Source organism: Acinonyx jubatus, chromosome B4 (assembly GCF_027475565.1).
Source record: "Acinonyx jubatus isolate Ajub_Pintada_27869175 chromosome B4, VMU_Ajub_asm_v1.0, whole genome shotgun sequence".
NCBI classification, from domain to species: domain Eukaryota; kingdom Metazoa; phylum Chordata; class Mammalia; order Carnivora; family Felidae; genus Acinonyx; species Acinonyx jubatus.
Window position 1 is genome coordinate 77,600,292 of NC_069387.1, and position 12,108 is coordinate 77,612,399.

At 51.8% G+C, this 12,108-nt stretch overlaps 1 protein-coding gene across 1 annotated transcript; it reads right to left on the reverse strand.

Annotated features, from left to right (window-relative positions):
- Window positions 1-2,640: 2,640 nt before the first annotated feature.
- Window positions 2,641-9,545, reverse strand: KRT4 (keratin 4). The gene is made up of 9 exons (XM_015084599.3): window positions 8,841-9,545; window positions 6,830-7,044; window positions 5,821-5,881; window positions 5,339-5,434; window positions 4,657-4,821; window positions 4,272-4,397; window positions 3,634-3,854; window positions 3,347-3,381; window positions 2,641-3,238 (listed from the first exon to the last, which is right to left on the reverse strand). Exons 1-9 carry the CDS (start codon window positions 9,477-9,479, stop codon window positions 3,051-3,053), a joined length of 1,746 nt encoding a protein of 581 aa, XP_014940085.2. The 5' UTR covers window positions 9,480-9,545; the 3' UTR covers window positions 2,641-3,050.
- Between the last annotated feature and the right edge of the window lie 2,563 nt (window positions 9,546-12,108).

Consider the following 12,108-nt stretch of genomic DNA (forward strand, 5'->3'; position numbering starts at 1 on the left):
CTCCCCAAAACCTCTTCCTAGCTCGTCTAGCTTCTCCTTTGAATTTTTGAGGACCAAATCCACAGCACTTCAAGTAAAAACCCCACAGATGCAAGAAACCATGGGCAACAACAAGCCTGAGTCCTGGGGCTCCCACCAAGACCCTTCATGGCCACGGTCCTACACTCCCAGCCTTCTTTCCATGGGATAGAAAGATGACTGTTAAGTCTCTACCTTCAAACAGCAAAAGGGTGGAACAGGTGCTAAAATGGCTTCTTCCTTCAGCTTGCTCCTTCTCTTTGCCCTGGCCGGACCCACTATTCCCTTGCCTCAAGGGCTAACAAAGGAGGACACAGCTCCCTTAGTTATTTCCCTAGATCACTGTCTCATTAAACCTTGACCATCACTCAAGACATGGCAGTGGACCTGCCTTATTCTGAGGTCCTCTGGTCCTAAAATCCAAAACCTGAGTCCCCATAGCAGGCAAAACCAAAATCCCACAAGGGGGCAACACTAAATAAATCCCTCTCTGTTATATCCTTCAGTTTTACTAGCAACAAGGCAGAAAGACTTCAGAAGTGTTGGCAAGAATTTTCTGAAACTGGGAGGGCTGGACTCAGAGCAGAGGGTCTTGGCAAAGGGGGAGGGACCTATGCAAATAAGGTCATTGCTTGTGAGCCTGGAGCCTGAGCCAAACCACCAGTGAGGTTGCAGCCAAGGCTGGAGGTCAAGAGCCTGAAGAGTGGGGGTCAAGGCAGATGAACCAAATAAAATGAGTTAAACATCTGCCAACCCACATTTGGGCCATTACAATGTGAGAAGTGGTTTTAGTACTCCTCACATTAAAGCATTTGGGGGTGGGGGGAGGGTGTGGAGACTGCAGGGGCCTTCCAAAGGGTAAGTAATACAGTCTGTGTCTCCATAGCTCCCTGAACACAAAGAGCTGGCCAGATCCAGTTCAAAGATCTAAGAGAAGAGCGGTGCCTATCATCTCAGAATTGGACTTTCCCCACAAATAATAATCCCCTTTCAATAGCCAGCCAGCTCCAGACCTATGGCTCATGGCCAGGATCCACTCCCCTGGATTGTTCTGGTAACAGAGACCAACAGGAATGCTTTTCTTCTTGTAGGTGAACCAGGAGTCTTCTTTATAGAAATGAAACACAAACATACTCACATAACCACTTTCCTGCAGAAACACATTTATTCAAAGACACACACGCACTTGACCTGAGTTTCCTGTGTAAACCATTATATCCAACAAAAGAGGCCCTGGAGGCCTAGCGGTGCCACTCAGGCTGGCTAGTCCCACATTTGACTTGCTCAGCGGGTATGAGAAATTCGGTAACCTGCCCCCAGCTCCTCAGGGTGGCCCATCACAACCCGAACCTTCCTGGTGGGTGAACTTGAGAAGTCCCTCCCTTACTGCTAACTTTTGACTCCTCCTCCCAGCTCCAGGAACTTACAAAAGAGCCAATTCAGCATGTTCCCAGGGGAGGGGCTCAGTGGTGGGAAGAAGTCAAAGACTTCCTGGTCTGACACATGGGGGTGAGCCCCAAGACAAAGGGGAGATTAGGGCGGGGCTGAAGAAGGACCAGCCTTTCCAGCCCAGGGAGCACAAGCCCCTGAGATTAACGCTTTGTTGCCTGCCCCTGCTGCCCTGAGCCCACCTCCAGGTCTGTGTGAAGGCCACTTGGGCAGGGACAGGCCCTGGGCAACCCGTGTGCCCTTCTGTCTACACGCAGAAGGGCCCCATGGGCACTGTGCTGGGGGGACTGGAGTCTGAATGAATTGCCTGGCAGTCCAGGGTGGGAAGCTCCAACTGAGTGGCCAAGGGAACGAGTGCCTCCTGCGTCTGCAGTCGGAGGGATTTAGGTCAGACCACACGGGGAACGGTGCAGGAAAATTATGCTCCTCGGCATAGCTTGAAATTGGTCCAATATAGAAACAGGGTGTCCACAAATGCTATAACCAGACCCCCACCTCTCACTGCCCTCACCTCATCTTCATTTCTCCAGGGCTGGCCCAATCAGGCAGCCTCGCCTTCTACCGCTCTAAGCAGACCTGCCTCCCGTCCCCCACGTCCTCACCACTCAGGGACAGCAGTATGGACACAACCCTAGACATAATCACCTGAGATGGGAAAGTGGGCAGGCATGAAAGCTCTGCGAGAACAACATGCTTCCATCCCTCCATCCAGCAATCGGGATCTTGTTGATTCTTAGAAGTTCCAGAAACCCTTGCTGGTCCAGTTAGATTGAGTCCCATGCGGGGAGTTTCATGAAAGTAGGGAGGCCTTGCTAGACACTGAGTATAAACTCTCCATAAGCTCCCTAACCTCTCGTTCCATATTCCTTGGAGAACCCCTGACTGCCTCTCCTCTACCCCTTCCCTTCAGGCTCACTGCAGGCTCCACACTGAGATGGACCTGCTCTGATTGTCTTCCATCTTTGTGTACTTGTTGGTTGTTGGGAGTCTGTGCCCCTGTTCTGGAGCAGCCTTCAGACTCCACACACAGCACGTCTCTCCCAGATTAGATGATGGCCTTGATCTGTGCAGACATATCCCTCAGGCCCCAGCCTCCTTTGCTCCCACCTGAATTCTGGAGACTTCTCCCCAGGGAACAAGGACAATGACTCAAAGTGAATGACAAAAGCGTTTTATTAGAGATTCACCCAAAATGGATAGAGGGGAGGAGAAGAGGTGGATGGGACCCTGAGTGGTTCCTGTCCTGACCTTGCAGGCCAGGTTGCTGCCAACTAACAGAGGAGTTTGGTCCTGATGTAGAGAGATATCTGGGGCCACGGGCTGGGAGGGGACATACGTGACCCTGGTTGTGTTCTCCTCTGCCTGTAGAAGGTGAAGAATCAGCTGACACCCCTTTCATTCCAGGTGGTAACCAGGACCAAATCGAGAGGAAGATACCAAACTCCAGGAGGGCAGAGTCCACACTGAGGTGACACTGGGAAGATGAGCCCCAGAGAAGGAGGGTGGAGGCAGGGGTGAAAGAAGCACAGAGATACCAGGGCTGGGCCCAGCTGGGCTCAAGGGCTGCAGGGACCTTGTCTCCTCTATCGGTGGGACCTCTTGATCATGGTGCTGGTAGAGATGATCTTGCTGCCAGAACTGCCACAGACACCGCCACCAAACCCAAAGCCACTTCCGGAGCCAGAGCCAAAGCCACTGCCCAGGCCAAACCCAGAGCAGCTTCCTAATCCTCCGCCGATGGTCCCAGCACTAGCGCCACCACCAACCACAGCTGCAGGAGAGACACAAAGGGTATGGTTATTCCAACAACACTGGCACCCAGGGGTCTCCCCCGAACCGGGGTGGACAAAAGGCCATGGAAGGGGTGGAAGGTACTTACAGACGCTCAGGGCACTCTGGCATTCTCCAGACATTCTGTGGGGGAGAGAAAGAGCAGTGAGTCACAGCAAAGCCCGGAGCCAGGCTCCGTGCAATGAGAGGGTCTCAAATACATATCCCATCCTTATGTAGCCAAGTTAAAGGTCTGAATGTGAACCTGTTGTCCACACTGCCCTGCTTCATAACGCACCCATGCAACACTGAAGCAGGTGACCCGGCAGAGGTGCAAACTCAAGGCTCCAGAATATCTCCCTCCCTCACCTTCCCTCTCTGCCTTGCCCATCCCACCTGCACTCCTCGCCCTCCAGCAGCTTGCGGTAGGTGGCGATCTCCACGTCCAGGGCCAGCTTCACGCTCATGAGCTCCTGGTAGTCCCGCAGCATCCGGGCCAGCTCCTCCTTGGCCTTCTGCAGGGCGGCCTCCAGCTCTGTGCGCTTGCTGTAGGCATCTTTGAGAGCCAGCTCCCCACGCTGCTCTGCATCAGCCACGGATGCCTGCAGAGTCTGGCACTGTAGACAATGGCATTGAACAGGCAATCATCAGTGCCCTCATGTCAAGCCTTCTCTATCTGCCCCTCTGCTGTGCCAACTTCACTTGGGCTAAGATGTCAGGATTCTGTCCTTCTCCCTACCTGTCCTATTCATACATTTCCTTTACTACCACCAGGGCCCGCCAACATCCCTACCAGACTGATTAGATAAAGATGAGCAAAAACCAATGAAAAAGAGCCAAGAAACCTTATTTACCAGGGCGTCATGTCAGGTTAAGTAGAACATTGCTAAGAAGACCTGAGTGTGGTTTACATAAGGAGTCACAAATCCCCTGCACACAAGCTTAGGATTCCTGGCCTGCTACCAGATCTGTTTGTCTGCTATGGAGACACCTGCCCTGGCCCTGTTCCATGGCTAGAAGGTGGTGACACTTACCTGCTTCTTGACATTCTCAATCTCAGCCCGCAGCCTCTGGATCATCCTGTTGAGCTCTGAGATCTCACTCTTGGTGTTCTTCAGGCTGTCACCATGTTGGTCAACTGAGATCTGGAGCTGTTGGACCTAATATCCAGGAAAACACAGGGAATGAAGGGTCAGGGCTGTTTGGGTAGGGTCTACTCTCAAGTGAAGTCAGCAATAATAGGTGGCAGGGATAATACAAAATATCATGTAATCTCAAATTAGACCAGGACTAGTGATGCCCGGGACATGAGTTCATCTCTGACATCTCTCAGGCTTGAGTGGTGATTACCTGCTCACAAACATCAAAAGCAGAGTCCCAGAAACCACCCCCAGCTCCTGAGAGGTCCCCAATACCCACCTTGGTCTGGTACAGCGCCTCAGCCTCCGCCTTGCTCTTCTGGGCGATCTCCTCATACTGGGCACGGACCTCAGCGATGATGCTGTCCAGGTCCAGGTTCCGGTTGTTGTCCATGGACAGGACCACGGACGTGTCTGAAACATGAGTCTGCATCTGGCACAGCTCCTGCAGGGAAAATGTCTCGTGTCAGTTTCCCCAGAGAGTCTTCCCTAATCTCTGACACCAGAAATCCACTGTGGTGATGGAAATGGCCATGCCACAGACTCAGATGGAAGTAGGGTTGGCATCCCAATGTGTAGGGAGAGCGGTAAGTTTTTATGTAGAAATCAGGTGATTGGTGGTGACATTTCAAGACAAAAAAAGTAATGCTTCTGGTCTTTGCTGCTCTCTGGGAACCACAAGCAGGTGATCAATGAATGGATTCATTTCACCAGGGAAATGCTGGACAGCAAGACATTCCATCCCATGCAATCTTGGATCTAATCACTCCTCCTAAGACCACATCTGGTTTCAAAAACCTCCGAGTTGAGTCTCTCACTTGAATTCTTTCTACCCATGACCTTGCTGAGAGTGCCCTCAGCAAGTAAGGGAGCTGGAGTCCTTTCAAAGAACTGTGAATGCCTGCAGCAGCTTCACACATGAGGGACTGCCTTCTTTGAATGGACGGGGATGGAGTCCTCACCGCAGCAAAGAGGACCCTCAAGAAGTTGATCTCATCGTTCAGAGCATCCACCTTGGCCTCCAACTCCACCTTGGTCATGTACGCGATGTCCACATCCTGCAGAGGTGGGGGATAAGAGACAAAGGTACAGAAATCACAAGCGGGGCAAGGGAACGAATGTCAAGTGACACACAAAGATGTTCTCGGCAGCATGTAGGGAAAGCTTCTCAGTACAGGTGAGGTGACAAAGGACTCATCGTCTGACATACTCTGCCCCTAAAGCCAGCTGCAGAAATGGAAACTACTTATCCAAATGGGCTTTTATCCCCAACTTCAGTTCCTTAGGGTCTGGTGCAGTTACCCACTCCTTTGACCACATAGATCTGGCGAGTACCAAGTGGGGTAAAGATGAGGCCGAGATGAACCAAACCCATGATTCCAGCCAAAGACCACTCTCGAGGGAAGGGATACCCTCATAGCCCCTCCCCCCCTTCATCTCTTACCTTCTTGAGGACCACAAAGTCATTCTCGGCAGTCGTCCGCTTACTGATCTCATCCTCATACCTGGGGGGAGGGGTGGGAAGGAAAAGACAAAAGCCGCACAGTGAGCTAGTGTTTCCCCGATCTCTGCTGCTGGCTTTCAAACATCTAACTCTTTGGAAATATCCAAGTAATTGGCTGCATTTTGCTGTTTTCATGCAAATGCTCATTCAACTTACATGTGTTAATTACCATGTATGAGAGACCAGTCTAGACCCTGGTTTATTCAGAGAAGTGAAAAATCAAACTTTATAAAGACTGTCTTCAAGAAATAAGGCGTGAAGAGGAGAACCCCGCATGGTCTGGTTGGTTTTATCTTTATAGAAGGGCTGACCCTTTGGTGGATTAAATTCTCAGGAATGCTGCCAGTGCTCCAGCTCTCTTTGTTTGGTGCGAGAGCGAATGGAGAGAGCAGATCAGTATTTTCTCAGGTCTACACCATAGTAAGTATAGTAAGAGGTACTGCATTAAATGTTCATGTTATGTCCATTGCTATGCTACCTCTTTTCTCGAACTTATTTAATTTCATTTAATTCTCAAAAGCTAAAAGGTAGGATTATTAGCCTATTTTAAAGATGAAGAAAACTAAGGCTCAGAGAAGTTAAGCAAGTTACCCAAGATCACACAGCTAGTAAGTGGAGGAATCAGTATCCAAACAAGGTCTGTCTCCACAACCTGTATTCTTCTGACCATGCCCTACTACTTTTCATCTGTGCAGTTTCTGATCTTGTTTGTATGCAGCAAGCCCAATTCCCCAAATGCATCACTCGTTTTCTATTTGGGGCAACAAGGCCTCACACCATTTTTTAATGGGACCATGTGGATGCAGGGGAACAAACTAGAAAACCTTCCTGACGCTTTTGGGATCTCTTCAGAGGCTGAGATTCTAAATGACTGGACTGGAACCCAGGGACCCTGGGGCGTGGCTGGGCAGATATTGGCAGGCGGTGCCCCTCCGTGCTCCACACATACTTGGTCTTGAAGTCCTCCACGCTGTCCTGCGTGGACTTCAGCTCAGACTGCAGCCGTCCTTTGTCATTGGCCAAGGTATCCAGCTGCTTCCTCAGGACACTGATGTAGGCCTCAAAGAGGGGCTCAAGGTTTTTGCTGGATGTAGTTGTCGTCTGCTGCTGGAGGAGGTTCCACTTGGTCTCCAGGACCTTATTCTGTTGCTCTAAGAACCGCACCTGTGTTAAAAAGGCACCGGCCAGCCCATGAGGGCCTGAATGAAGCTTTGGCAGGAGGATTGGCCACAGCCACCCAGGTGACCCAAAAGCCATACAAGTAGGGCCACCGTGTCACAACTCCAGGCACCATCCATTGGGATCAACGTGGCGGCCCTGCTCCATGGCAACGATGGAACGCATGTGTTGCAGGCACCACTTCCTGACCACAGGGACCCAGAGGCCCTGAGGCAACTTGCTGAGAAGAACATTGAACTTCTATGCAATAATAAAATAAACAAAACTAGGAGATAAAACCACAGTCTGGGAACTCTTGCATTCAAAGTGATGCTGACCCAAGGCACAGGCATGATAAATTCACCGAAGATTTTTGGAATAAGTGGGCCTGAGGTGTCTCTTTAAACCTGTGCACAACTGAGTATCAATAGTTAGCACCAAGGCCCTAGACACATTCCCAGTCTTGGCCAGGCTCACTCTCCAAGGGGACTTCCCTGAACCTTCCCTCTCTCTACGAAGAGATCCAACAAGATAAGCCAAGGTAGCAGTTTGGCACAATATTCCCACTGTATGTGCTTCAGAGCTGAAAGAAAAGCAGGTAAGGGTGACTGATCACAGTCTGAACCCACAAGATCCGATGAGGGGAGATGAGACAAGGAAGCACCGAACTCTGGGCCTTGCTTTTATATCTGCGTGTCCTAGAGTCACCATAAAGCCTCTTTAAGCTACTGACGGCTTATCCAACTAGTAAGAAGAGAAAACGTTCCCACTCAGTCTACTCCAAGATTGTTCATTCTTGCCCCGTACATTCTAAGAGGACTGAGATTTCGATGCACAGACAATCAAGGCACCCTTGACTAAATGTACTACACTCATCCACTAAATCATTAATCTTTAGATGACTTAGAAATCTGGGCTTATCTGCTTGCTATCATCCATCATACTTGGCTGTAACTGAGCTTCAAGGACGTGAATCTCTAGGGGCGCCTGGGTGGCTCAGTCGGTTGAGCATCCAACTTCGGCTCAGGTGGTGATCTCGCGGTTCATGAGATCGAGCCCCGCATCGGGCTCTGTACTGACAGCTCGGCATTCTGTGTCTCCGTCTCTCCCTACCTCTCCCCCACTCACAGTCCATCTCTCTCTCTCTCTCTCTCTCTCAAAAATAAATAAATCTAAAAAGAAAAAAAAAAGGACTTGAATCTCTAGACCCTGCATGGAAAAGGAAGTTAGAGTACAAAGAGAAAAGGAGAGACCCAACCCCTCCTCTCTAACAGACCCAGAAATGAGCAAGTCTGCCCAGAGTCAGGAGGATGAAGAAGATGACTCTCCAGGGTCCCATTGGTCCCTTTTGCCTTTGGGAAACCAGCCTGGTTTTCTTCTGCTCCAACAACAAAAGTGCCAATAGTTAAATTCTTATATTAACTATAATTAATTTTGGCTAATCATTAGATTATTAGCCACGTTACTTCCAAAACCAAACCTGAGAAAACAGCAGGGAAACAATGCACCCAGGGAAACCGTATAACAGGGATGCCTGGACTCAGCAAAGTTGAGCAATTTGCCCAGTGTCACAGAGCACATCTAAGAAGACTCCCAACACTGCATTGCTCTGAGTAGCCTGTCTTCCCACCCCCATGGACAAAAGAGGAAGACTTGGAGGAATGAGCCCCCTTTAACGGCTAGAAAACAGAGGCCCAGAGAAGTTCAGTGGTTCCCAACGCTGTGGCAGGCTCAGGTCTGAAAGCCCAGGACACGTGGACCCCTGGTTTCTACCACTGTGTCTGGCCAAAGGGGCGGCTCACCTTGTCGATGAAAGAGGCGAACTTGTTGTTGAGGGTCTTGATCTGCTCCCGCTCCTCAGTCCGGACCTTCTGGATCTCGGGGTCGATCTCCACATGGAGTGGAGTCAGCAGGCTCTGGTTGATGGTGACCTCCTGAATCCCCCCAGCAGGGCAGACGGGGAAGCCAGGACCACCCCGTCCACCAAAAGAACCCCCAAATCCACTACCAAAGTTGCCAACGCCAAAACCTCCAGCAGCCCCGAAGCCAGCGCCTTGCCGGGACCCGGCCATGCTGATGGCGATGCTCTTTCTCCCCCCGAGATTGTAGAGGCTCCTGCTGCCGAAGCCCCCAGAGGAGCAGCGGCCCATGCCCCCAGACGTGGAGACTGAGCTGAAGGCAGGCCTCTTGCCCCCGCCGACGACAGCCGAGACACAGCTAAAGCCCTGGGACCCGCCTCGGACGCACTGCTGTCTGGAGATCATGGTTGCGGAGAGGAGAGCGAGCTTGGCTTTCTCAGAGAAACTCGAGGGGCCAGGCCCGTGAATGCTGCAGCCCCAGCCTGGGTCTCTTATATGTGCTGAAGCAGCAGGGCTTGGTTGCAGGGGCATAAAGGGAAAAATCTGAAACATCTCTGGGCTTGGCCTTTGGCACAGGCCCATCCTTCCCGTACCTGCTGAGTATGTCACTAAACACACCTACAGATGTCATTCGGAGGGCACAGGTTACAGGATCCCAACACACTCCCCTCCAGGAGAACCTGAACCGGTGCCCCAGGGCCTCCTGAATCACAGGCCCCTGCCTGGACCCAGCCCTTAGGGGCCCCCACCCACTGCCCCTTCCATCTCAACAGCCTCTCAGGGGCTCCCCCCCGGCTCCACACAAGATGGCCCATTGCCCATTCTCTCATTCCACAGATTTTGGAAACCGAGGGCCTGGGTTCAAGTGCAGGCCCCGCCCTCCCCTGCTCCGCAAACCTGGAGCGAGTCACTGCCCTGGGCTCAGAGGCTTCCCCCGGAAGTTGGAAATAATACAAACATTTCCCTGCAGCTCCTCTCAAGATGCAACGAGATGATAATCGTAAACCATCAGAAGCTGCCCCCATGTTTATTCTCCTTGTTATTATTCCTCCACGCACACTTGGGGCCCACATGCACACACAAAAGGAGAAACCCGTATTCCAGCCTTATAGCCTTCCAAACCTAGATCAAGACTCACCTCAACTTGACACGGTTGTCGAGACCCTACTATGTGCCAGGCGTGGAGCTGGGGACTGAGGAGACAGAACTCTGTCTCTGGCCCTCAAGACTCAGGTTCCTTCTCTGGCCTCTGTTCGGGTCTGTGTTTGTGGGGTTCTAGATCAGCGCTCTCCAGCCTGGGTCCCATCCCTACGGCGTGTGCCCCACTGCTCCGTTTGCTGCCCAGCTGTTCCCTCCACTCCACCAGGACAGGGCATGTTCTGTTTTCCTGTAATGACCCCCGCATTCGGGGCAGGAGTTTGTAACTCTTTGGGTGCTGAGGACCCCTTTAGCAGAACAGTGAAGCCCGTGAGCCCCTTCTCAGAGCAATGTTTTTAACACAAAATCCCAGGGGCATCTGGGTGCCTGAGTTAAGCGTCTGACATCGGCTCAGGTCATGATCTTACGGTTCAAGGGTTTGAGCCCCATGTCGGGGGCTCTGTGCTGACAGCTCAGAGCCTGGAGCCTGCTTCGGATTCTGTGCCTCCCTCTCTTTCTCTGTCCCTCCCCTGCTTGCATTCTGTCTCTCTCTCTCTCTCTCTCTCTCTCTCAAAAATAAACAGAAATAAATGAGTGAAAATAAGTGCAAAATCCTAGTTTTTAAGCCCTAACTTAAACTCTTCCCCACTGAGTGACATGGATCTGTGTTCAAATCCCACCTGGTGCCACTAACTAGCCGAATGCATTCGTTGTTTTTTTTTAATTTTTATTTATTTTTTTAATATGAAATTTATTGGCAAATTGGTTTCCATACCACACCCAGTGCTCATCCCAAAAGGTGCCCTCCTCAATGCCCATCACCCACTTTCCCCTCCCTCCCACCTTCCCCCATCAACCCTCCGTTTACTCTCAGTTTTTAAGAGTCTCTTATGGTTTGGCTCCCTCCCTCTCTTTTTTTTTTTCCTTCCCCTCCCCCATGGCCTTCTGTTAAGTTTCTCAGGATCCACATAAGAGTGAAAACATACGGTATCTGTCTTTCTCTGTATGACTTCTCTCACTTTAGCTGAATGCATTCAAACCATCTTCTCATCTAGAAACTCGACACCTGCCTCTTACGTACCTACGGGGCCTGGCACATAGTAGGTCAGTGGACATTCATTCCTACCTGGCCCAGACCTTGCCATTGCCACTTAAGATGAGAAATTAGACAAATCTGTGGCCCTCCTCCTCTTCTAAAGCCCTGATGAGACTGCCGTTGCAAATCTGAGGCACAGCAGTGATTGGGGCCTGGGTAATTCCCACAGGCCCAAGCTGACCCTGACCTACCAAAAGCTGGCCACGGCAGAAATGAACAGCTCCCTCCCTGCAGAGAGAAAGGGCAGGGCCCGTGGGGTGCAAAGAGGGAGGCGGTGGGTCCAGTTCCCAGGGACGGGGCTGCATGGAAGAATGGACTGGCGGGGGACTCTCTCCTCTTCCCCTCCCCTCCCCCATCCCCTCTCTCCTTCTGATCTGTAACACCCCCCCCCCCAGTCCCACCTACCTCAGCCTCTGCGGAGCTCCACCTGTCAGGGTTCAGGTGGAAGGGGGGTGGAGGAGCAGTGGCTGTGAAGACAGGAGGCTCCCAGGCTCCATGGAAGGTCCACGGAAGAAAACCCACTGGGTAGTCCATCCCCCTGGAGTAAGTGAGCACCCTAGAGCGAGGACCACTTCCTACAAGGGATGCCGCTGACACTTCACTCCCTCCTTCCATGAGTATTTATCGAACGCCAGCTTCATGCCCTCCCTGTGCTGAGTGCTTTGCACACAGGGCACCATTCTGTCTTCCTAAAGGGTCTCCGCAGGGTCACGCAGTAGCACGTGGTGGAGCCAGGACTGGAACCCACATCAGTCCCGTCCCAGAGGCTCGGTGCCCCCGGCCTCTCACCTTATCACCCTGCCCGGCGTGAAGCCACTTGTCTAATTTCTACAGCAGCCAGTCCAGAATTGGTCACCCGAACAAACCTGGCTGACCCGACCATTCAGGTCAAGGGGGCTCTGAGGGCACTGGTATCCCAGGGTCTACTGCCCTCCACCCTGACCTCAGGTATGGGCATGGCTGGGTAGGAAGGCAGAG

Bases quoted from the DNA above. Each gene is read 5' to 3' on its own strand.
- KRT4 (XM_015084599.3), bottom strand. From the start codon at position 9,479: ATGGGCCTGTGCCAAAGGCCAAGCCCAGAGATGTTTCAGATTTTTCCC. The intron at 3,855-4,271 runs GTAAGTGTCACC...CATTGTCTACAG, and splicing joins TTGAGAATGTCAAGAAGCAG to TGCCAGACTCTGCAGGCATC. The intron at 3,239-3,346 runs GTAAGTACCTTC...TCTCTCCTGCAG, and splicing joins CCAGAGTGCCCTGAGCGTCT to CTGTGGTTGGTGGTGGCGCT.